The sequence below is a fragment of the Felis catus genome, chromosome F2, assembly GCF_018350175.1.
Source record: "Felis catus isolate Fca126 chromosome F2, F.catus_Fca126_mat1.0, whole genome shotgun sequence".
In the NCBI taxonomy this organism is placed as follows: domain Eukaryota; kingdom Metazoa; phylum Chordata; class Mammalia; order Carnivora; family Felidae; genus Felis; species Felis catus.
Genome location: NC_058385.1, coordinates 3,742,191 through 3,768,912, shown reverse-complemented (window position 1 = coordinate 3,768,912; position 26,722 = coordinate 3,742,191). Strand labels below are relative to the sequence as shown.

General features: G+C 38.3%; 1 protein-coding gene across 2 annotated transcripts in view; it reads right to left on the bottom strand.

Moving 5' to 3' along the window:
- The window catches only part of SNTG1 (syntrophin gamma 1), an 888,982-nt gene that overhangs the window by 36,763 nt on the left and 825,497 nt on the right, over nucleotides 1-26,722 (bottom strand). Inside the window, exons 17-19 of one of the 2 annotated variants that reach the window (XM_019822638.2) lie at nucleotides 19,804-19,956; nucleotides 15,808-15,900; nucleotides 10,055-10,118 (exon numbers count right to left, since the gene is read on the bottom strand). In XM_019822638.2, the coding sequence (XP_019678197.1) occupies nucleotides 10,071-10,118; nucleotides 15,808-15,900; nucleotides 19,804-19,956 (294 nt within the window). In that variant the 3' untranslated portion in view covers nucleotides 10,055-10,070. The remainder of the gene's footprint in view (nucleotides 1-10,054; nucleotides 10,119-15,807; nucleotides 15,901-19,803; nucleotides 19,957-26,722) is intronic. The other variant, XM_019822636.3, reaches the window with a different exon arrangement.

The window sequence follows — 26,722 nt, the reverse complement described above, 5'->3', positions numbered from 1 at the left end:
TTATATTCACAGTGTAATAATCACTAGTTGCCGACATGGAATGAGATGAGGAGGATTATAAAGATCAGTAACCCCTCCTCTTTGATCACTTATTTTTGGTGCCCTCTTCTCCATATACTGACTTAATTTCCATTACCAGTAAGATATTAAGATCTTTTCCCTATTATATGGGGCGACTGGGTGGCTCAGTAGACTAAGCGTCCAACTTTCACTCAGATCATGATCTCACGGTTTGTGAGTTCCAGCCCCACATCGGTCTCTGTGCTGACAGAGAGGAGCCTGGAGCCTGCTTCGAATTCTGTGTCTCCCTCTGTCTCTTGTGCTCTGTCTGTTTCTCTTTCTCTGTCTCCAAAATAAATAAGCATTAAAAAAATAATTAAAAAAAATATTTTTTCCTATTATAATGTCTATATCTCAGAAAAGGTAATGCATTTTGGAGGCAATGTACTGAAACAAAGATAAATCCTGACCTAAGAGGCATAAGTATTGAAATGTAACCCAAACTTTATGCCCTACTTATAAGTTACATGACCTGGGACAAGATTCTTAATTAATTGGAGCATGAATACATTCTGTCGTAAAGTAGAAGTAGCAATAGCTCACTATCCTACTTAATGGGTGACTGTGATAATGGATGAGATGATAATGTGATGCAATTGCTTTGTAAATAGCAGGGTTGTTTTCCTATTAGTTAAAATTAGTTTAGTAGAGTTTTTGCAATAGAACAGTGGAATGTGGCAAATTTTGACGTGAGAAGACCTCCGAACACAGGTTGCAATAATCGTGATGATTCTGGGAGAATATGAAAGTAGAGGTGAGAACTTTCAGAAGACAAAGACTGCCTTCCGGACCCGTCTGTAGTCTTCTATGAAAAAAAACACAAAACTTTATATTTAGTTTTAAAATTAAAAAGTTACTTGATCTTAAACACAAGTCACAAAGTACATTGCATTTTGAGAAAACATGTCCCAGTAAATGTCATAATGATTGGACTCCTGGTTCTAGTTCTATCGGGTCTGGAAAACATCCTCCCTCTCTGTCTGCTCCTATGACTTCCTTGTGTTTCTTCCTCTTATCTGCATAAAGCTTTGATGTGTCATGGCCCTAGAGTCAGAGCAAAAGGGGGAGTGAATAATGGAAGAATCACATGGAACTAGTGAGGATGGGGAGAATTTTTGACTGTGAGTGCTTAGACCCTTTCGGAGACAAGTTTATTCATTATTGTTCATTTGTTTCAAAACCTCTGAAATGACAATATTTTTTGTCATGCTGTGTAATGTTTCCATCCAACTCTGCCCCCTCGGTAGGCGACACAGCCCCCTCCACAGATCCACACTCAACAGAGAAAGCCAGACTTATCATTACACCACCCTCCTTTCCAGAGTACTGCAGTATTGAAATACTGGCTGATAGGGGAATATCACACCAGAGTGTTTTCCTGGTCAGCACAAATGGCACGTGCAGGGTCCCTGCTGATAAAGTTAGGGCACTTGGACAGGGGGTCTAACAAGGACAACTTGTATCTGCAGGTGTTATGTGGTGAGAAGCATTCATTATTTCCCAGTTGGTGTACCTTCCTGCATGCTGCAACTTGTCTCCTGGTATCTGAGAAGACTAAAACTGTCAGGGAATTTGTCAGAGGGGGTCAGTGGAAAATAGGAAATTCTAGACGGTAGTACATAAAAGATGCACAGGAAAAAGAAGATGAGTGGGAGGTCTGTAGGGTTTCTAGACAGCAATCTGAATAGATAGAGGTCTTACTTACTTTATGATTGAAATTTTTCCCCCAACGAATTTCATAGCAGCTCCATTTTACCATCTAGGTCTTCTAGAAATATTAATGCCTCCAAGAGTCTTTTCCTTTCAAAATATTAAACAGCCCTTCTGAGGTCTTCCGTTTCACAATACCTTGCTGATTTCCTTCTTAGACCTAACTGTAGTCTGTGAGCATCCTGCAAGTAGTTGGTCTGAGTTTTACTTTTAACAGAGTAGCTGGTATGCAGGACACAATGGACCTAACTTTTGTGAAATACATGCATCAAGGCAGAATCAACGTTAAAGAAGAAAAATCTTCCTTCTCTTCCCTCTTATGTGGTTGTCATGGCATCGGAAAGTTGGGGAAAACAGACTCAAATGAGAATTTTATTTAAGAATGTGGAATTTCCAATGTTAGAGCAGGCAACATTTTAACAACCAGAGATCAATAATGTCGCTGGATTTGGCAAGCTATGGTCTCTGTCTTCTCCAGATAACTTTAACCAAAGGGCCCTATTTGGGGTTGGGAAATTCTTGCCACCAGCTGGAAGCTTCATCTGTTGAAATTGGTGGAGATCAAGTGCAAAAGGGGTAAGAAAAAGAAAAAGCAGAACAAAACAAAACCAAACACCACTAGCAATATATAAAGAAGTTTCTGAATATTTTCCAAGTGTGGAATTTGACCCAAGACTTCAGTATAAATAATCACAGACTAGATTTTCACTTGCCCAAGTCTTTCCATGGATGAATGCTTCTACCTGCTCCTGGAGAAAAAGGTCAAACATGGTCAAGTACATTTGGTGAGGTTCATTAGCACAATAAAGTCTGAGGATATTTTCAGAAATGAAACTCATTTAACTTAGTTTAACCAGGTAGTTTTCCCCCATGGAATACATTTAAAATAAAATGGCACTATAAAATAAAATGTTTAATGAATTTAAGTATTGTAATAAGAGATCTGAAATGCCTTCTTGGTTTATTAAAACATTTGTTTTCGATAGTCAAAAACAGTGTTTAATGCAACATATTCTTTGATTACATGAGATGATAAATGTAAAATGTATGTGGCATTTTGAAGATATGCTTAAATATTTTTAAGTGCCTAAAAGTTGCGAGTAAAGTTACTACATGCACGAAGAAAGAACAACACATTGAATCACAGCATTTTCGATATTGTAGTGATAATAAAGTCATTGAAGACAGTCAAAACAAAAAGCAAGTAGTATGAAAACATATTGTAAAACCTTAATGACCAAAGTATTATCACAATTAAAGATTATGAAAAAGAAACTCTGCAGAACAAAAATCATTTGCCTTTGGGATACTCTTTATAATTAATATATTTTTTTAAAACAGTGCAGGCAAACATAAATGCTAAAAACCTCTGGTCCAGTCCATTTGGGGTTTATAATTTAAGGTCATTGTTCTCAAACCAGCGTGTAATCCTTATAAAATGCACCTACAAACGATGACTGGACATGAAATGTGGCTCTATCATCAAGCAAAATATTTCACATAAAGATAATGAGGCATGTAGCATGTAATCTATCATTCCTTCCTGACACTGAGTCACTTGATGGGTAAACATGTGAATGGACCATAAGTAATATAAAAATACTTTGTTGAGTGCCTGGGAAGCATTTTGCATGTCTGTTGTTGTCCTTCCATGGACATACTATTACAATGAGCATAGAACTGTTCTAGGTAAGCTCTTTCATGCATTTCTTCTAATCCCTCCAGGAGTTATGCAATAGCTACAGTATTTCCACTTTCCAGGTCATACGATTAAAGAAACAGCATAAACAATCATAATATTTCACAGCTAGTAAGTGGGAATCAAACCGAACTACGTCATTCTCCACGCTCCATATTCCTGCTTTTATCCCAAGCTGCATCTTTGATCTTCTATGATTATGTGGCTAACTAAAAAAGTCATGGACCCAGTTACTGAGTATGACAAACTATAAATGAACTTTCACTGCAAGTGCCTGACTCTTGTCTGAAAATAGAAGAGAGACCTAGAGCGCCACCCGGTGTGAAACACTAAACCCAGGAAAGTACTGATTTTCTCAAACATAGTGTGGTTAAGAAGGAAAGCTGGTGAAAGCAAGATGAAAGGGGCCAGCCAGATGTCCGAGGCTGGATACTCCCCTTGCATGCTTTTGGCTTGGTAATCTTGCTTGCCTCCTGCATTGGCCAACCGCCCCCGTAGCACAACTGATAAGCGCCCCCTCCCCTTTTTCTTTTTTTCTTTTGAGCCCCTGCAATCCCATCCATAACAAGAGGCCAACGCCAAGGCTCTGGGCTCAGCCTTTGGGGGTGACTCGGCTGGGTCGGCACCAGTGCAAAATAAACAGTATTTCCTGATTCCCCAAGGCATGTCACTTGTTTCTTCCTGGGCACTGAGTATTTGCTGTAACATGTTCTGAGTCATTGTTTCTTCCTTACACTGCTTTGCTATTTTGAGGTGTTTTTCCCTGCCTCTACAAGTTGAAAGCTTTCTGTAAGCTACTCATCTGTTTAAGACCCATCGCTCGAATTGGCTTAGAGTTGGGGAATGTTAGTGATCTAAAGAACTTTCGACATTTGTGTAATTCCTTGAGGGATACCACCAAGTGACTCAGGTTAGTGAATGAATTCCCATTTGTATAGCACCAAGAATGTCTTAGAAGCAAACTATTCAATAATATAATTCAGTGGTTACATATAAATGGAAAATGAAGCTATGCACATGACAGTGAAAAACTTACATGTTGAACCAAAAAAGGCAAAACCATCTCAAACACAAACTTTCTTAGTCTCCATATCTGTTCACAGTTTGCCAGCATTGATTTTTCATGCCCCACAGAAAAATCCCTCTTTAAAAGAACGGAAACAACTTCTACCTAAAAAGGTAATGTAAACATCATGTCATCTATCTTATGAGAAATAGAAGTAGAATATTTTACCAGATGGGGGGCAAAAACACCAGAAAGAGCAACCTACATATATATTACAACAAAAAGGCTTTGAAAGCAGGATATAATTTGACTCTTCCTAGAACACCGAACACCGGACCCTTGACATTTAATTCATGTTTGCCCACCAATAACCACACATACGTTCTTTGTTTCCTTGCCAATTGTCTTGAGGGGCCTTCAAGTTAGGCAGTAAATCAAACCTTCCACTCGGCCTTATTTCCATTTTGCATAAGTCTTCCACTTTGGCAAGAAGCCCAAGCATACGTATCGCCTCTTGCCTTCAATCTATCCACCCTCCCCAACCCTGAACTTAATTCACAACAACTTTTAATGTTTCAAAGAGGTTCTTCCTTTCTCCTTTTTGTGGGTGTGCTAGCAATCATATTTGGTGGAAAACCAGAAGAAACGTCTTGAAAACTATTTTCCTTTACACACCTTTACACTTCCCATTTGTTCTTCATGCGTGTCAAATTTATCTTAATTAAATGTGTCTTGGGGCCTAATTACATTTTTACTTCAACGCCATACGAATGTTAAAATTTTGTAAGTTTGAATGGTGATGACAGAGGGATAAAAAGAGCAAATTCAAAAGATCACAGAGTTAGATGAAAGCTTATGCCTTTCACTTATTTCTTTAGGTGATATCATATTCATCGATATACTCATTACTAGTCGTTGAATTACTTCTGTGTCTTTGAACTGCGCTTGAGTCTGGATCAGAGATTACAGTTAATATCTCCACCCGACTTAATTGTAATACATTATGTTAAGTGCTGTGCTGGGGTACACCTACAATTCTCTGCTTTTCAAGAAGGGACATCTAAATCAGACGGGTGAAAGAAGGCTTTCTGGATGAAGATTCGCACTCGGGGGTGAATGTAAATTGTGGGGGTGTTATGTGTAAAAGCGTGGAATATGGCTGAGCCTCCAAATGCTGGGGGGGGTGGTGGGGGGGGGTAGGATGCAGGAGATAATGCTAGATTACAGGCAGAAACCAGAGCATTAAGAGGCTTCTATACTCTGCTAAAAATATTGTCTAAAGGCAATAGGAAGCCACTAAAGTAATTTAACAGGAGAAACTGGAGACACGGCTGAATTTACATTTTCGAAGTACCATTAATCTGGCAATGGTGTGAGAGATGGACCAAAGGGTGATGCAAATCTATGTCTTTATAAGGCCCTCGCTTCTTGCCACAGTATCTGAAAGTACCCAGTTCCAGATGTGTTTTCATTTAACTGTAGATTTCTTGAGAGGAGGGACTGCATCCCTGTTTGGATACCTAGCGTCTACCTGTGGTCAAGGCAGAGTTAACGCATAAAAAGAGTCTGTCCAATAAATAAATCTAAAAGGACGATGTGGGTGATATTGCAGAAACCCAAGTGAGAAGGAATGACCCAACTCAGTTAGCAAACCTCATCTAGATTCACTCAGAAGGAGTTGTTGACGAAGAGACAGGAGGGGAGAAGACAATTCAGGCTTCTTTTGATTACTAAGAATGGAATGCAGAAGAGTCATACCAAAATGGACAGCAAGTTCAGTGTTGGGCAGACTGTGTTGAGATGTGTTTAACATGCAGCCTTAGAGATCAAGACGTATACCTGAGCTGTAGTTAACAGCACAGAAATTCATTATCGGGCCAGCTGCCTAAATTAAAGACTGGGTAAAACAGCCCAATCAAGCTCAGAGTTAGTCTATCAAACATATTTCATTTAAATATATTCCCCTCAAATGGACTCTACCTATAGGGAAATCTAGGGAGAAGTAAAAACAATTTAAAAACCAGAAAACGTGTTTTTAAAATTCAGACTTTGTGAGTCACTTTAGAATAGCTTAAAGTCATCAACTGATATACACAGAGTACTTATTTTAATCACATCCATGACAAATGTTACAAAAGACTAATCAAAATATATGTGAGAAAGAATGTGCTAACATATTTCCAACTATACCTGGACATGATGTGGCTATTTGTTATTATTAACATACTAATTTTCTTTTGAGAAACCTTGCATGTCATGTGCATAATAAGAACTGGCAAGAAATTTTGGTCTTGTGGGTATGAATTTCTCAGATCCTTAGGGTTTTGGTTTGTTATTGTTGTTGTTTTCTGGCAACATAATAAAATTCAGCCATACTTTGAGTTCATATTACCAATCCTTTCTGCAAATCAACTCTTTTCTAGTTGTTTCTTTTTAACATGTGTGCACAGTCAGCTGCCAGCTCAACGGATAGTAACAGCTATAGAGAGAAAAAGAAATGAGTTTCCTGAGATGTTGCATCCAAGCCACTGTGTCTGTGCCGTGTAATCAGCATTTCTGTTTCGTCTCCAGGTTGACTGCAAGTTCCTCCTCTGACAGAGATGAAGCACGTTATTAAAGACCTGCTAAATTAATACATAAGTATTGGCGTATCTTTATTTTTGAGGCAACACCATCCTTCACATTAACTAATTTGATTTCTAAAATTTAATTATGAACTTTATTGGTATGAATCCATTATTTGTTTTTTCTCTCCCTGAGCCTGATAAAAAAAATCCCAAAATTCAAGGACATTTGTATTTCTAGAAATTGACGGTTTACCTCTTTTTCAGTTTTATTAAGTTTCTTAAAATTCTAATTCTGATAGTTTCCTTTTGACTCAAATGTCAAAGGCATCACTTGGGAAACTACTGCATTCATTAAAGTGGCCACATAATGAATTACCCCGGGATACATCATCATCTTTTTTTGCACTGCAACATTTCGATTTAGGTAAAAAGACCATACCATTTGGCAAGCAGTTGAAAAGAGTCGGAATTACATATGAGGGCATATGTGAATGTAAAGTTTTGAACGGGTCTACACAGGGTGGGATATATGGGGGATCCCAGCCAGAGCGTCAGTTTTAGAGCCTGATGAGTTTGGAATAATTTCATATCTCAGTTGATTGGTAAATGAAACCTGCCTGCCAGAAATGTGTTTGTATTAGAGACCAAGAAGTCTCTTGGGATAGAAGGCATTCTGAGATGAGTAAAACCAGTTGCACAGCATTGCATAGTATGGGGAAAAGCCATCAGAACCACACCCTGGAATTTTAAGTTTCCGATAAAGTATTTATAGTATCTGGGTCCTATGGTACATCACACTACACGGGAGGGTGTTTTCCCAAGAAACTTAGAAAAGTCACTTAACTAATGGAAAAGTAAGACAGCATCCTTCTCATTTTTACAATGAACATAGTAACTCCTCGGTGACTTCTCCAGAGCTACTTTCATGAAAATAATGCAACGGATGTCCTGCAAATCTGCTCCTTTTCCAGTATATTTCTTTTTTCCCACGCCCTCGCTCAGGTCAGAAACTCTGGTGTTGTACTTAGCTATATCTTCTCTCCCTAAGCACTCCTGTGTATCTTTATTACGAATTCCTGGCCACTCTGCATTCTCAAAGCCTCCTAGTCTACACCTCTTCTAACCCCTTCCCTCCCAACCTCAGCTCATCTTTGTCTCCAAAGCACCACAAGGGGGCCAGAGTCATCATGGCTTGCCTCGTGTTACTAAGACAAGATCTTAGTTGCTTTCCACGGCCCTTGGCGCTCCGGGCATCTCAGCCCCCATCTGCCTCATCTCTGTAGCCAGGATTATTGCAGTGTACCTCTGAGGTGACCATGGACCCCGGTGGGACCTGCCCTTTAACTTGGTCGCAGCCTCGCGCTTCGGCCAGTGGAATTTTGTGATTGCCCCGGCAGCAGGGGCATGCTCTGGTTGGTTCTCCTCTGCCCACCACCCCAAGTGCAGACTCGCAAAGGAGCCCTGTGCAGATCGCTCGTCCGATCCCACACAAACGCGTGAGAAAACAGAGGAAAAACAAAATCACGGCCGTCGTCGTGTGTCTGTGGCCGTAGTTAACCGACGGGAGTGCCAGATCTTTGCTGTAAAGGCCATGGCTCCTTACGGGGCGGGGCCTAGCCACTTTTGACCACGGCTCTCATGCTCTCACTCTCCTGCTCCTGCCCTCTGATCCTGCCCATCATCTGACCTCTCAGGTGTTCACACATGCTGCTTCATCTGCCTCCACCATGGGCCTGGCTAGCCGCTCATGACCTAGGAATTTCTCCAAGTGCCACCCATGGGCCCTTAACCTAGTTACATGCCACCTTGAACTCCTTTCGCTGAGAACCACGACCCTCAGGATTACTCGCTTAATGTCAATCTTCTCCTTCTCCAGAACAAAGACCTTCATGAAAGCAGAGACCCACAAGGACTGGATTGTAGCAGACAAACGTGTTGATTGATCCAGAATTCGAAAAACACCGTGGCGTGTTGGGGATGGCAGCACAGGAAGGAGCAAGGTGTGGTCGGTGCGGGTGCCCTGCCGTCGTCACAACTACCCGGCAGTGGGAAAGAAACGTAGGCGGACAGCTCTTAGGCAACCCTCACTATGCAACCCTCCCCATATCCATTCATGCAAACTTTGCAATAATCATATGGAAAAGATGTCATTCGCATTTCTATTCTAGAAAGTAGGCTAGAGCATCTATGCGATTTGCAAAGGTCCTGAAGGTGTTAAGGGCCAGGGGACAGAGGCAGCTCATTAATGAGTTCTGAGAAATCTGAAAGAGAAGGGGGGAAACATGATGGATTCCTGGGATTAGATGAAAAGACAGGATCTATGGTTGAGACAAAACCCACCGAAAGATGGGCTGGTCGGATTAATGCTTGAGGACGTCAGAATCTATACTTCATATTTGACAGTTTACCATGTCTTTCTTTTTCAAAAACCTATCTCACTTACTTTTAGAATAATGCTGCAAGACAGACACATAGCTATTACTATTATTCCCATATCCTATGTGGTAGTTTCAGAGGTTAATACGTTATAGTAAAAAATTTCATAAAAACCAAAACTGATGATTGAAGAAAAGACAACCTAAGATAGAATGAGAAAATTTTAAGGCAGATATTCTTAATAATGAAAAAAAATTATCCAGAAAAAATAAAATATATCAAAAGGCCCAGAAAGGAATTAGAATTTAAAATTTTTAAGAGGCTGAGGAAGAGGGGGGAAAAAGATAGAAAATGGAAAAAGTATATAAAGCATATTAGCCAAAGAATTTTTTACTCTTACCTGCTTTTGTTCTTTATATACTTTGAATTATAAATACAGGCAATAAAGCATGTATTAGTTTCCGCATTACTTTATAATGTCCTTATATTGCAAGAAATGAATTTAAAAAATCCAGGATTTTACTATTCTGTTACATTTAGCTGATATAATGGCATGAAAACTTGGGTTAATATTTGTCTTTCAAACATTTTACTTTAGGGCTATCTTTGAAATGCTTGAGGGTTAAAAAAAATTACCTGATGGATTGTTTCCCTAAATGTCTGAGTTTGTTTTGCAATAAATGCAATGTTCTTCATTCTCCTAAAAGCAAAGAAGAAATAATTTATCTGAAGAAGAATGTAAAAATTCCATGAAATAGAATTTGATGTCTTTGTCCATGTTTGGGGGCTATAAGTTACACAACTGGAGAAGAAAAATGACTGAAAAATATTGTAAAAAGGAAAAATGCTAAGGTTTATGTGAAAATCATTGTAACTACATCATAACATATGTATATTTAAGATTGAGGTTTATATGAAAATCATTGTAACCACATCATAACATATGTATATTTAAGATTCCCACTTATGTAGGAGACATTTCTAGAAAACATTCATTTAAATAATTTCAAACTTTCTTTTTGGATTTTTAGTGTCAACCTTTGATGTGAAATAGTTGAAATATTATAGGAAAAACTAGCATAAAATAAAAGAAATAAAGTTGAATTCCATTTTGAGAGGTTCAACCTATGGGATTCATATGATAGTTATATTATAATTATTAAACGCTTTTTAGGAAAAGTTAAACATATGAGGAAATGCGTGTGTGCATGAAGATCCTCAATCTTTAGGAGAAACAGTAGCTCAAAGCTCCTGGTAATTAATGACCTTCAACTTACCCAGCCCATATCAAAGACTCTTGAAAATGAAAAGTGTAAATATAGGTCATGTCAACTTCCTTCCAAATTTTACCTTAGATACTGTAGAAATCAGCGTCTACTTAAAGTTACAAATGGATTAAGCAGATTAAGATACTTCATGAATCAGTATGTTAACGATGAATTTAACTCTGAAGCACAATTATTTCAGGAGACAAAGTCCTCTAATTTTATACAGAACATCTCAAAACCATGAAGGATGTGATTTCAGTTAGGGTGACATTGTCTTTTACTCCACAGAATATAAGTTCCTAAAATGCAGTTCACTGTGCACATGTATGTGTTTTACAAATTTCCTCCAGATAATGTTTCCAATCTATAATCAATGAAAATTAGTATTGAGTACAAAAGAAAACATAAAATCACTATAGTAGCTTCTAACATATGACAGAGTCAATTTTTCAAAAATGTTACCTTTTTATTTCAAAATTATCTGCATAGATCTGTTAGCCAATCATTATTTCAAAAATGTTTTTAATATGCTGTTAGTACTGACTCCTAGACATCCTGTGGTAGAGAAGCCTTTTAAGTATGTTATCCTAGAATTTCTCAAGGTCAACTATTAAAGCATGTTTTAAAAAACTATCAGCAACAATTTTAGGGAACTAATGGCTTCGGGGACTGTCTGGAAAACAGTAATATGAGTAATATTGTCTTTTACTTTTCCCCCGGGGTAAGAGTCAGGATTTACAGTGTCGCACACATTGCAATGGACATTTACATGGGATGAGCTCCAGTTATAGCCAATGGAGGCTTTGAGGTTGGCTTATACCACTGGGCTGCAACACAAGGGCAGAGGGGGAGGTCTGAGGTGTAGGATCCAATACCTTCAACTTCATTTTAACCATTAGAGCTAAGTGCTATCTGACACAGATAAAACTAACCCTTCTTCATTTTTTTTATTTTTACAAAATTTCATGGTTAAAAAGAAAAGTTTGAAAGTTGTTCTTCTAAATTACCAAGGGGAAGCAAAAATTAATTCCATTAATGCCCTGTCATTCAGTCTTGCCTCCATCCAATCAATGCCATCTGGATTCCTCCGCTAAAATAGCTTTCCATAGTTATAATCGGATTTTGGTGAAACATCTTGGACCGTCATCAGGGGACCCGGTTTTCACCTCTAGCATTTTCTCCATTTCCTTCCTTATAACTTATCTTTCATGATATTGAATATCTCTTCTGTGCATACACTGATCATTTTCACCCTCAACTTGTTACAGCGTGTTTGACCTTGTTTACCATGCATGCTGTTTTCTCTGGAAAACAGAGGGTGGGGGATGCCCAGAGGAGGACAGATTTTGAGAATTTGGAATCTCGGATTGCCCAGGTTTTCTCCATCTCAGTCATCCACTGTTCTACTGGGTTTGTGCTGCCAAAAACACTTCTGATCATCTCCTTCCTGTGTCTCAAACCCTTCAAAGGTCCTTCTGTTCTTACAATCAGATGTAAATTCTTTACTATGAAGCCTTTCATAATCTGGTTCTTGGCTACCTGAAACTTGATCTCTCGTCTCGTCTGACCTCAAATTCAATGTTCTTCCTTACAGATTTGTCTGGATGATTTTAACCTTGGTGTCTCAATATCTAGAAAGCTTTCCTAGAGCACCCAAGACTGATATTTACATCCTCCTGTTATCTTTCAATAGACAGTTAGTATCCAGTTAACCACTTAATGTTACTACTAAGGGCTCTGTTTATATAGGAAATTCATTAATGGATACAAATGATTAATGCATATGTGCATGTTTAAAGGGATATAATGGCAACAAATCTATACTTTTAGCTATGGGAACCATATTAGTATTGCAACATCATATTTTGACATAGTAGTGAGAAAACCTTGTCTAACACTGAAAAGTCTACATTTTAATAAGGAGGAAGATTACAGAAAACAACCTGAGCTGTTATATGGCAATAAGTTTCTAAGAGGGACTCTCCCCAGCAACACTAAGGGAAACAAAAGAATGTATAACCTCCTATCATGTTGCCAATGTAAACGGAAGTGTGGGGAGTACTATACTATTCAGTGTGTTTTGTACCGTCTGGAAACTCCAGGGAGAAGGTTTTCCCCAGGGACATTCATGCCCAAGGGACAAGCAGTGAGAATGAGCTTGACATTCCCAGACCTCACTGCTTCCAAACCCGTAGCAGTCTAGGGTACACGAAGGTCACGGTGACTCTATTCTCTTACTACAAGAATCTCTGATCCAGTCTTCTAACAAATTTTTTCAATGCTGTTTATTTTATTTAAAAAAAATGTCTTGTAAGAAATGATAAGTATGGTTGCTTTTTTTATGTATTAATGCAGCAAATCTCCCCTTTGACCCTGTACTAACAGGGTGGAACTTGCTCCACACGGAGCTCAATTAACCGCTTAGAACACCGTCCTTCCCTTTCTTGGTATCTGTGCTTTATCAGAAGACCTTTGGTTTGCTTCCACTGTCACTGCAAGGCTGAGCAAGATGTAGAAAAAATGTGAACAGCTAGAGGGTATCAGTAGTATTGTTGTCATGGCCTTCTCGAACCCAAACATTTAAAAAATCTGCTGGACATATGTTCTTAAGGATTTTTTCCACAGGCATATCAAGTAGAGAAAATAACTTAACATCATTTAATTATTTTAATAAACTACTAGAACAAACACGTTTTAATGAAGATGTAGCAATTATCCTTCTTTTTTTTTCTTTTTGTATTTAAAAATAACTTTGGGGCTCATTCCATGGGGGAGGCCACCTTCCTGCAGTAAGGACAGCCCCGTGCTTTGTCAGGACTCTCCTGGCTTATGTCTGCTGTCCTGACATAATTATGAATAGCTCCCTATTGCTGTGCAAGTTTCACAGTTTCTGTGATGAATACTCTGCTCATCATAAGCAGACAGACTCTTTCCCTCCCTCCCAATTCTCAGATGGCCTTGAGGTTCAGAACTTCTGGTAACAGTCAGAAAATGGAAAGAGGGTGATTACTACTCCCCAAAGCCTTTGGTTTTTCCTGCATCAAGCTTGCACTGAGTAAAATCTCATTCTTACTAGATGGTGTGCCCTAGATGGCATCATGACAATTTGCTTATGGTCTCGACTCCTCATTCCTTCCCATGCGGGAATACCTTGACATGTGTAGAAACACATGGATTTTCTCCCTTACCACACCAAGAGACCCTTAGTGGACCTTGACGTGGATTTGGATTATACTAGCCTTAAAGAAAAAAGTCAAAACAGATTCAGGCTTTCAGATATGTGTTCAGATGGATTTGATTTCCTTCCCTCTCATTTACAAGGTGTGAGACTTTCATCTTCCTCATAAGAGTTTAGGGACAATTGTGGCTATAATATTTTCTTTGTAAAATCACACTTGAGCTTTTTTTGAACCTTAATCATTTTTAAAGTTATTTATTACATTAGTTTAATACTTCTGAATTTGAGTAATAATTAATTCAGTAAATGTGTTAAATTAATTTAATACTCGGGAGCCTACCCCGAGTTGAAGGTTTTATTCAAAAGAAAATCTTTAGTCACAGGAAAAGTTCATGGCAGCCTCATCCGGGAGCCATCAAAAGAGCCATGGCAGGGCGCCTGGGTGACTCAGTTGGTTGGGCGTCTGACTTGGCTCAGGTCATGATCTCACGGTTTGTGGGTTCGAGCCCCACATCAGGCTCTGTGCTGACAGCTGGGAGCCCGGAGCCTGCTTCCGATTCTGTGTCTCCCTCTCTCCCTCCCCCTCCCCTGCTCATGCTCTGTCTCTGTCTCTCAAAAATAAGTAAATGTTAAAAAAAAAAGTTAAAAAATAAAATAAAAAGAGCCACAGCACCTACAGTTCCATAATTAGAGAAGTAACCTTTCGGCATTAGGCAAAGGCAACGCCCGGACAGTGAAATCTGACCAGCATGGGTGTACTACTTACTTTCACTCTGTCAAAAAAAAATTGGCTGTCCTTAAATAATGGGAGCTTTTGTGTGACAATCTAGATTGCTGGGTCCTGAAAAATCCTGAGAAGTCCATACACCCACCTGCACCATACTTGGCTTGGGCTACAGGGCTGCAGCCCGGACCCCCATCTTCCCCAAGGTCCAAATCCTCCCACTTTCCGAGTGCTGCCTTCCTCACACATGTACATCACTGTCTTGTTTTCTTTACATCTGTTTCTTGAAATTCTATACACCCGTTAATTTTTAGGTAAAATACAAGTTTCCCAGGAAGGGATTACTCATGAATCCTTAAAATTACCGGGAAGGAATATATCGGTTTACTTCTTTAGGCCATACTTTGATAATGGAGGAAGTGGAGGGGACCTTAGAAATTGATGTGTCATGAGAGGGAAAAGATGTCCTCTGTGGGGAGGGGGGTTCCCCCTCCTGGGGACCACAGTCCTAGGGACTCTAGCACTGGGAAAAGGTTAGTGGTGGGTAAGGGGTCAATTGTGTTTTAGGGGTGTTTTGATATGACTAACTGTGTGGTGAAGGATGCCCTTCACCATTCAATACGCATCACCGTGTGGAAAAATTAAAGAAAGAAATATCCTTTGTGGAAAAGGCACCCAATTAGACAATACAAGACCTTGCTAAGTCAAGACAGGGTGACAAGCATTTTCTCCCTGGCTAGAAACTCTAACCCCCCAAATTCCTCCACACTATGATTCTAACCTGTTAGCTATAAAAGTAAACTAAAAAAAAAGGTTTTCCCCATTTGGATATTGGAGATGTTTATGTAGAAAAATAATAAAGAAACACTTTGTTTAAAAAAGTTGTGTTTGGGGGAAAAATTTCCCCTCAAGGGCTATATCTTTAGTAAGAAGAATATATATGATATATACTATAAAATATGATGTATATATATTACACATGTATATCCACTTTATATAGTTATAATGTTTTATGGAAACATGTTTGTCTTATTAAATTCACACTTGTTTCTCTATAATCAGAATAAAGCATGATTTATCTTCTATGAACAAAAATGAGGATCTTAAACAAGATTCGTGGTAATCAATTAAAATACTGACAGGAGTTGGAGGTCATTTCAATCATTCTTAAATTACAATGCCTGCAGCACATTTCTTGGAGCTGACTTGAGCACATTACCTTTGTTGCACCATCAAAGCAGATAAATCCTGTGCTAAAGTCGATCGTGAGTCCCATTAGATGACTTTCTAGCACACATGCATACGTCTTGCACTAGACAGAACAGAAAACACTGTTACTTTTCATGTGATTGACCCAGTACCATTATTAATAGCCAGCATTCATCAAAGACTCTTTGACAGCTCCTATAATAAGTTGTTTATACAATAGCTACCGTAGTATCAGCAATAACTGTACGAGGAGCATAGTATTATTGACATCTTAGTGTTAATAAAACTAAAGCCGAACAGCTTTTCACCTGCCAAGGGGTACGAGGGGCCGAGTTTCCAATCCTGTGCTATCTGAACACGCTTTTACCTAGGGCTGCACTGACACCCTTTGACATATCGGCAATAAAACCGGTAAAAAAGTGTTTAGGTGTAGGCAAGATTACGTTACGTTGCTACATTCTAAAGCTAAACATCATTGCATTTTCATTAAGCCAAAAGTGAATTATTAAAGGTTAAGGTATTAATTCAATTGTTGGCCTACCAATTTCTTGGATATTATTAAAGCAGAACTCGCAGGCACATGAACACAGATTCAGGAACCAAGGCAAATCGTGTAAGAACATCATTATCTTAAGAGTCTGTCATATAATGTTCATCCATGTGGTACAAGCTATTTCCCAAAGACATTCACCCCTTGTTTCTTATTTGTATAAACCTACCGATTCTTCCAAAATCACCAGGACTTTTTACACGAAGATGAGATTAAATTATAATGTTACTTATATAAATATTTTGGAAGACGAATAAAATAAAGATACTGAAATTTAACAGTAACAAATATGAAATGAAAACTTGGAACTTATGTGCCACAGGATGCATTTTTATGTCCAGAGGCCACCTGTATTTTCATTTAATTACAAACTGTACTGGGATGTTCAAATGAAGAAAACTACTCATAATGCACAAACAAGGAAGAAGAGAGAAAGGAAGAGAGAGACAGAAACCTATCTCAAGCAAATTTTCAATACCAATATTTACATGATATTTGTTTTATAATACTGTATATAAAACTATATTAAATGAATCAGATTCTGACGATGAAGATGGCTAAATACATCAAGTTGACCTCACCAAAAATCTATATTCATAGCTTTAAGTCCAATTTGCATAGGAAAGCTACAACTATGCCAAATTATTCCTTCACAGTTGAATTTTTCAAAAACCAGCTCCGAAAACAAACTTAATGGGCCTTGTAAGTTCAGTTTTGGGTGTAATTTTGTTTAATGCATGGGCATCTTCCATGCTTATATCCACCCATCACCACTTCTTTAAAACCACTATCAATATTAAGAAATGTTTGGGGCACCTGGGTGGCTCAGTCGGTTAAGCGTCCCACTTCAGGTCATGATCTCACGGTTCCTGAGTTCGAGCGCCACGTCGGGCTCTGTGGGGACAGCTCGGAGCCTGGAGCTTCAGGTCTGTGTCTCCCTCTCTCTCTGCCCCTCCCTGCTCATGCTCTGTCTCTCTCTCTCTCTCTCTCTCTCTCTCTCTCTCTCAAAAATAAACATTTAAAAATCTTTAAAAAGAAATGTTCAAGGCTATCTCATTCCCTCTAATTTAGACATAATTGTTCTCTATTTTCAATTGCTATAAAAGAATATGTCAGGTGAAAACACCTTCAGTACAGAACATGAAAATTTATCTCATTAAGTTCAAAATTACGAATAGAACCAATTCATCAATAACCATTAATTTGAAACAGATACATAAATTGAGACTCGCTAAAGTTTAATTCTATAATTTATAATTTTTTAATAAATATATATAATGAATATAATTAATGTTTTAATAACATAACACTTGATTTATTGTTTAATTTCTATTTATTTTATAATGAAAATTGAATTATAGTTAGAAAAAAGTGGAAAATTATACTTTTCAGGGGTAATTTGCAAAATTTGAAAGATTTTTACACAGTAATATATTATTACACAATATTTGAACATATATCACACATAAAATATTTTTTAATATGTCCTTTTGGATGACAGCTAAATGTCTATACCTGGATAAAACATGTAATAATAATTAAAGAAAATCAATTTTGTAAGTCACATGCTCTTTCATTAAAAGTTCTATTTTAAGGGCACCTGAGCATCTAACTCTTGATTTCAGCTCAGGTCATGATCTCAGGATCATGGGATAGAGCCCCATTTGGGGGCTAACAAAAGCTAACAAGGTGCTAATTTTTTTTTTGAATGTTTATTCATTTTTGAGAGAGGAGAGAGGGAGAGAGTGGGGGAGGGGCAGAGAGAGAGAGGGAGAAGAATCCAAAGCAGGCTCCAGGCTCTAAGCTGTCATCACAGAGCCCAATGCAGGGCTCGAACTCAGAAACCATGAGATCATGACCTGAGCTGAAGTGGGACTCTCAACCAACTGAGCCCCCCAGGCGTTTCAAAGCATTAAATATTTTACTTTTCACTTGCTATGTGCAAGTGAATGGTATAGTGAGACGGTGGAAAGAAATGCATTGCTCAGGACATTACCTTAGAGAATATGCAGCCCAGAACCAAAAACAAAACAAAACAAAAACAAAAACAAAAAACAGTATTACATTTCATCAAAACATCATAATGTTATCTCATTTCTAAACACCAGGGGACTTAAAATGAAATCTTGAATTGAGACCATTAGATAGATAATGTCCATGTAGTTGTTTGCAAGTGAAGTGTAATATTCTGGGAAAATGACAATTAGGGAAGCTTAAAAGTATCATTATGAATAACAAAAACATCAACTCCTATTTGACCAACATATTTTAGTGCTCAAAATGGTCTTAGGTGTTGACACTTGAAATAAAATAATGTAGAAGGTTTTTCATCTTTCCGTTTTTGATATTAAACTATGTATTGAATTGAGGGTCTATATAGCTAACTTATTTAAACAATATTCCTCAGTTACATCAATATTTTAAGAGACGTGCAGATCAGCAGAGCTGTTAGAAAGGGTCAACTGAGCAATGAAACAAGTTAAATTTGAGTCTTCTCCCTGTCCTTTTCCCCTGATTGTCATGTCACACTAGTGCAAACTGATATGTTTGATATAGAAGATTATAGTCAGAAATAAAGGAAATTAATACATGTTACAGATCAGCTCAATGTGTTGCAAAAATATGCAACCAAGTCTCCTAATATAGGCAAGCATTCCAGGAGAGTCAGTGCCATATTCTCATCATTAGAGATTTGTTTTCGAAATTAAGTGTCCGTGTGTCTATTTAGGTCCTGGCTCTATGGGCCCATTTGCATGTGGCGAGCACATCACAATTGCTCAGTTTTGACCTTGGTTTCTGTCAGACCTCAGCCACAGGACCCGTATTTGGGAGCCTCTTCTACCTCATGGTCCCATGAATTGTAGGGGCTGACGGCTCTATGAAGTTTGATCTAGATATAACTTCACACTTAAGAAATACAGCTTAATAAATATCTGCTGAATATTTGTGATGTACAAAAGGCACTGTATCCAGTTGGTAAATGAATAATATAATCCCAAGCAACCTGTAAGTTAGTGTGGGGAATGGCAAGCATACGTCGCCCCAATACAAGATAGAGTGTGAGCAGACCTAGGAAAACAGACAAGCACACACACAGAAAAGTGATATTGCTGTGCACGTGTGGCACGGGTTTGAACGGGACTATTGTGGGAATAGTGGTAATGAGCAGAACGGGCTGGAAATCAGGAAAATCTTCACGATGACGTGACCTCTGAAAACATGTCTCAAGTTCCCTGTGTGGTTTTGAAGGGTGGAGATGAAGGAAATTATTTCTAGAAAGAAAGAGCATTGGGAGTGAATGAAACCATTCAGTCTAATGGTCACGATGGGAGAAGAGGAGGTGGCTTTGTCAAAAATTAAGAAAAGTCACAGCATTTTCTATCTGAGATTTAAACTCTAGGGGAGCAGTCATTCATTGTTGGGAGTCACAGGTCCTAAAATTTCCCAGGCTCTCACCTGTATCCGTTCCACTTCCAGAAAGGTTGCTGTTTGGAAGGCTCGTTCCCACTGGGCGAGGTCAGAGTCCAACTCCACGGAGAAGTAGAGGTCTTCTCCAGACTCAGACTGCACAGTGAAGCAGTGTTTCCGCTGGTCCAGCAGGTCACTGTCCTGATGGAAACCTGGAGTTACACAGGCTGGCATACATCAATCCATATTGCTGACATGGCCATACCTCGAATCAATGTTGACTAATGCACGGTGGAGACGCCAAGGTCATATGGATGACACTACATCTTCCTTAAAAATGGTCATAGCAGGGGCGCCTGGGTGGCTCAGTCGGTTAAGCGTCCGACCTCGGCTCAGGTCGTGATCGCGCAGTCTGAGAGTTCGAGCCCCACATCGGGCTCTGTGCTGACGGCTCAGGGCCTGGAGCTTGCTTCACACTCTGTGTCTCCCTCTCTCTGCCCCTCCCCTACTCATGCTCTGTCTCTCTCTCCCTCTCTGTCAAAAATAAATAAACTTTAAAAATGGTCATAGCAGCCTAAACTCCACACCTCAAAGTCCACAACTAATGTATTTCTCCTCGTTATCAACACTGAAGCATCGCATGAAACAGAAGTGAGGATGGCTGGCTTCTACGCTTACCAGCAACATAACTTGCAAAGCATTTAACACATGAGTTCAGTTTAGACTGTACAAAGTGATGACACACAACCCTCATTTCTTTTTCCCTTACAGAGCTGTTGAGACGATGAAGTTAATGCTTATCAGTAGGTTTGCAAATTTTAGAAAGGTTAGCAAGCAGGACGTTTTCTGTTGAGTTGATTTCTTTAGCCCTTAAAGCCACATGACCATATCTACACGAGAAATGGAAACAATGAGTCTAGGTTGTCTAAAAAAAATGGATCGCTTTTAAAAAATACATATTTACCTTACTTATGTAACTATATTTTATTAAGTCAAGAAGACTGACGTGGCAATTTCTTGGTCTTGTTAGACGTTTTCAACTGTGTTCACCTATCGATGTGTATGTCAGTTTCAGAGATATTAAAAGAAAATGCAGCTAAGAATTGATGAAATAGGGTAATCCCAAGCAATATGTCAGATATGGCCTCTGAATTACATGTGGAGTGTGCTGAAAATGGCCAAAGCGTAGTCACTGGGGTCTTTCACCATTTCTTATACATAACTATATAAAGGTATCATTAAACACTCACAAATGTTAGAAGGAATTCTCTGCTCTGGCAAGCGTTTTCAAACTAATAACTATCTTATCAATAAACTCAGTTTTCTTTTTTTTCCTATTTGGATGCTTAAAATATGAGAAGAGAGTGAATGAACAGCAGTTGCTTCTGGTTGTAGAATTTAGCTTTGATAACTGCTGCCAGGAGATGCTCAGGAGCTTAAAGAAAGTTACATTCTCTTTGTATTTACTGATTTTCTTATACTATCTTAAGGTGAAAAAAATGAAAACATATCTTCAAAAACATAGTCCAGTGATAAGCTATTGTAAGGTACTTTTTTTTTCATCATTCGGCACTTACAATGTCTACTGGAGTGACAAAGACAGATATTAAGTAAATTACTCTACAAGTAAATAGATCGGGACGGATCCTTATAAGTTTTGTTATGGAGAGTAGGAATGCAGTTCACACCAAAGTGGATTGGTGAGTCAGGAAAATATCCTCTAGGATGTAAATTTTAAGCAGTGGCTGAAAGACACGTGGAAGATTGAAGGTTGATGGGCGGGAAGAGGCCTTTGACCAAGGTATTGGCAAGGTATTGGTGTTGGCACAGGCATTGAAGCAACAGCCTCACGGCATTCCAGAAATCCAGACAGCAGGTGAAAGAGAGGTCGAGAGCCATTGCTGAGACAGGTCATGAATTCTAGACTTTAACGTAAGTGTAACGACAAGCTACCATGTTTAAAAAAAATAGCAAATCCTTTATTTATCTTGTAAATATTTCAACTTCTATATTACTTATTTAATTGGCAACATTGGCACAAAAACTGTAACCAAATACCGCAGGATTTCTGGAAACCTTGCTAATTTTATGGCTTATTCAAGAGGTCTTAACTTTCTTTGTTATGTAAAATTGTAACCTAAAATAATCAGTGTCATTAAGAGCCAGAAAACTGTTGACATTTTTCCTTCTCCTACGTTGCCATGAAATCTTAACATAACCTTCATTTAAGATTTTTCTGTTTTCTTGGCAGCTTAACTACTTTACTCTTTGAAAACTTGGTTTAGCATCTCCTATTAAATTGACCCAGCACTAGAGCTCTCAAAGACAGAGAGTTCTCTGCTCGACTCTGCAAATAGAAGTTCAACATCTGGGAACACTTGCCGTCATTGGTTACTGCTATTTATAAGGCACTCCTCACATGCTGACTTACACTACAGCCCCTGTGGGCACCCAGGCACTCAGGTCACAGTTTCCTGAGGGAGACAAATATATAAAAATAATAAAAAGCATCATGACAGTGCTATGTAGCTGAAGTGCTTAAGGAACTGGAATGGGAGCAATAAATCATTCTCGAAAGTGGGAAGGAGAAAGTTTTGTTCCGGGAAGAATGTCTCATCATCAAGGACTTAGAGACCCATACAAGGGCAATCCGTTGCAAGCCTGAATGGTCTCGGGTCCTCCTGCTAAGACATTCGTTCAAATGACCGCCTGCGCTGCGAGAACCCCCCTGGAAGGTCTGAGGTAAGCAAGAGGCGGAATCCGCTGCTTTCGATAGAGAAGAGCAAGAGAGGCAGAAGATGGAAAAAGGAACATGCGCGTATAAATCTTAGCATTGTTTCTGACATAGGGTAGTTCTGAATTAACATTAGAAATTTCTATTACTAGTGCTGATACTCAGTAAAGTAAATATATACGCTGTTCCCTAATCTCTACTTCTTTAATTTGCTCTCTGTATGCTCTCTGTTTATCTTTGGTCAGGGTGAGTTGGGCCCCAGTAGAAACAGTAGCCTCCATGATATTTCTTGCTCATTGGAAAGTGTCATTTAATGAATGGTAATAAAATAATAGCTACACAAATCACGGACGCTATTTTTGTGCATTGGTCTCATTTACGACTTCTCTGGAAGTACCCCCTCATTTTTTAGATTCATTCCAAGTCTTCTGGACACTTTCTGCTCACTAATCACCAAACGCTGTCCTTCTTATGGCTTGTCTCAGGTTCACAAAACAATATTACAGAGAAACAACACATTACAGATATGTTTGCTATTAACGTAGATGCTTTTCTAAGACGTTCAGAGGTCAGTGGTATAACCAAAGTGGTTTTTTTACTAAAAAAAAAAAACAAACTATGTGTTTAGAATAATAATTATTAAGATCGTAGACATAGCTAGCCATAAACTTTCTATTGTATTTTTAAAAAAATTTTTAATGTGTATTTATTTTTGAGAAAGAGAGTGAGTCACGGTGTAAGCAGGGAAGGGCAGAGAGCGAGGGAGACACAGAATCTGAAGGAGGCTCCAGGCCCTGAGCTGTCAGCTCAGAGCCCGACGCAGGGCTAGAACCCACAAACTGAGAGATCGTGACCTGAGCCGAAGTTGGACGCTTAACTGACTAGGCCACCTAGGCATCCTAACTTTCTATCGTATTTAAAACACGTAAGGTTAAAGGCAGAAGAAAGGTGCCAAAAATCAGTGCGTTATCCCTATGGCAAAATTTCTACATCTATCAATATGGTTTCTTCTCTCCTTCACGCTATAATCATTCCATCCAATACTCGCTAATATGGCAAGTTACTTGTTTCACACTTTTCCAGTTAGACTTATCATTGCTCTAATAATAGATTTTTTTTCAAGTTAATGACATTTGTGGAATTGAAAATAGAAATGAAAAAAGAATAGGCAGACGAAGGATGGATATTTTTGCATTATTATATTAAATATAAGTTAATTTATAAACTATGTGACTTAATATGTTTTTGACTGCTATGTTTGCTACCGCTTCCTTTACTTGGACTTATAGTGAATCAGAAAATCATTCAATCATCAGGCATGAGTATTTAAAACAAACAAAAATGTAATTTTTAATGAAACAAGAAGAGCAGGCCCAGAAAGGGTTCTTCAGCTACAAATAAGAATTTCTAATTTTTTGTGACTATTCTAGTATCTAAAAGTGAGAACGAAAAACATACCTTCGGAATTAAATTTTGCCAATTGATTTTAAATTAGACTTTCAAGAATGATTGATTCCCTAAAGGCACTTATTAAATCTACATAATAAAATCTACATAACAACTATCTAAATCTGATAGTTTTAATAACATTACAATACTATTTTCATTTTTTTTAAGCTTATTTATTAGAGAGAGAGAGAGAGAGAGAGTGAACAAGTGCTCGGACTGGGGAGGGGCAGAGAGAGAGAGGATTCTAGGCAGGCTCCATGCTGTCAGCATAGAGCCCGATGCAGGACTTGATCTCACTAACCCGTGAAACCTGAGCTGGATAGTTAAGAGTTGGACACTTAACCAACTGAGCCACCCAGACGCCCCAATACCATTTTCATTTTTATGACAGTATTATTCTTAACATTGCTGCACAGTGAAAATTTTTATATAAATCAAAATATTGTTAGGAATATTTTCCTTTATTGGATTTTGTAAAAGAGGAAGTTGGAAACTTCACTCGCAATATTGTAATTCTGATTCTATATATTCCAGAAGAAAAATGACATTTGTGTATTATTTAGTCAATATGACCAATATGGAAAAATAACTTTAAGTTATAGTAACAATAATTACATAACTTTCATTTTCTTTATGTAGGAATACATCAGAAGTAAGTGAAGGTAATATACATGAGTTTAAACATTTCCATTTTTTATGGCTATGTCAGATACCAAACACAAAAACTTACTTTTCTATTAAAATATCACCTAATGTCTGTCAGAGTAATTATTTTGAACACCACCTATCTTTTTATTATTACTTATATATTCACAGGTAAATCTCATGATCTGAAAAAGTACTGAAGTTGAACTTCTGAAAAAAGTAATTGAAGTTAGTATTTACAATTGTTAGTTTTAAAATGATTTAAAATAAAACTCAAGATGTTTTAGACACCAGGGTCGCCTGGGTGGCTCAGTCGGTTAAGCGTCCGACCTCGGCTCAGGTCACGATCTCACGGTCCGTGAGTTCGAGCCCGCGTCCGGCTCTGGGCTGATGGCTCAGAGCCTGGAGCCTGCTTCCGATTCTGTGTCTCCCTCTCTCTCTGTCCCTCCCCCGTTCATGCTCTGTCTCTCTCTGTCTCAAAAATAAATAAACGTTAAAAAACAAATTGAAAAAAAAAAGATGTTTTAGACACCCAAAATCAAACCAAGTGAACATTCTCTCCCTATGTATATATGTATATATATATATATATATGTGTGTGTGTGTGTGTGTGTGTGTGTATATATAAACCAATTCATTTTTTTAAAATTTTAGTTGCATTATCTGGCAAAAGAAGGAATAAAACTTTAAATTTCCTTACTCTCCTTAGGCAATTGGAATTGCTGATATAAATGGACGTAATAACAAATTTCAGGAAAAAAACCCACAATGCATAGTCTTCATGTACTCTCTAAATTAATCTGTATAATAATCCATCAAAATAGGCTTCCATCCTTATTCCCCTGAGGAAGGAGCTAGGTCTTAGACATACTGGTCACTCCCCCCAGTTTTAACCTGTTTGGATTTAGGGATTATGATTTCATCAGTTTGGGAGTTAGCTCAAATATGAATGTCAATTTTACCACTTCTTTTCACCTCCCTGAGAATCAGCTCAGGCATTTTAAAAAGATGATAATACCTGCTTCAAGGTTCCTGTAAAGATTAAATGAGTGATACATGTATATCACTTAGGAAAGTAATGGGCACATATTATATTAAGTGCTCCATAATATCATTAATATCACATAGTATCACTAATAATCACAATATTAGCCATCACTAATGTTAACTATTACTAAAAATCTGGAATAGATCAGACCCAGATCCTATGTACTCTCTAGTATACACACACTCACATGTACACACACACACACACACACATATTTCTCTGTAATACAGTGTAATATTGCTATGACACAAGGTGAGATATATAAGTAGAGTCAGGAAGGCTTCATTTTCTAACAAAATTAACTACCATATTCATACTGAGAGGGAAACATGTTTGCCAGAATTGTTTATTATATAGGCAAACTTGAGTCACTGTTCTCTAGATATGTGTGTGCTCTATGTATATGTGCCCATACAGGTGTGTGAATTCTGATCCAGTTTAAAATAGCTTCCTGAACATTAATTAACCCTGATCCTTATGGATATTCATTTATTGTTCCTGTTAATAATATTTGCCATTTGAAATATATTACATATGTTATCAAATAATTTTATAGACATTATTCCATTATCCCTCTTATATTTAGGAAAATTAAGGCTGGGAAAGGTCAAATAACTTAAGCAAGTATACATAAGAAAATTCAGAGATTCTGAAACCATACCCCATGGGGTTAATGAGGTGGAAGCCAGCAGAAAGTTTAAAGCTGGTTTCTCAGAGAATTGTTTCCCCCTCATCAGCTATTGTCTCTTTTCAGACCCCCACTAGCAAACCCACTAGCTGTCTCTGCAGAAGCCTGGACTCAAGGCTAACTGATGTGGTTCCAGCCTATGCACAAAAAACACCCTACCGAAGACTCCATCCCCCTTATACCCTCTGTGGGAGCAAGCGCATAGCCCTCTCCTTGTCCGAAGACAACCTCCTGATGTTAAGGGCTGGAGTTTGCCTTGTTCTGATGTTAAGTGTCTATCCCAAAGTGAATGAGGGTGTATGTTACATATATGTGTGTTCAATGCACATGTTCCATCTTTCCTCATGAATAATCATGTTTCCCCACCCTTTTCATCAATATGCATGTAATCTCTTACCCTGAA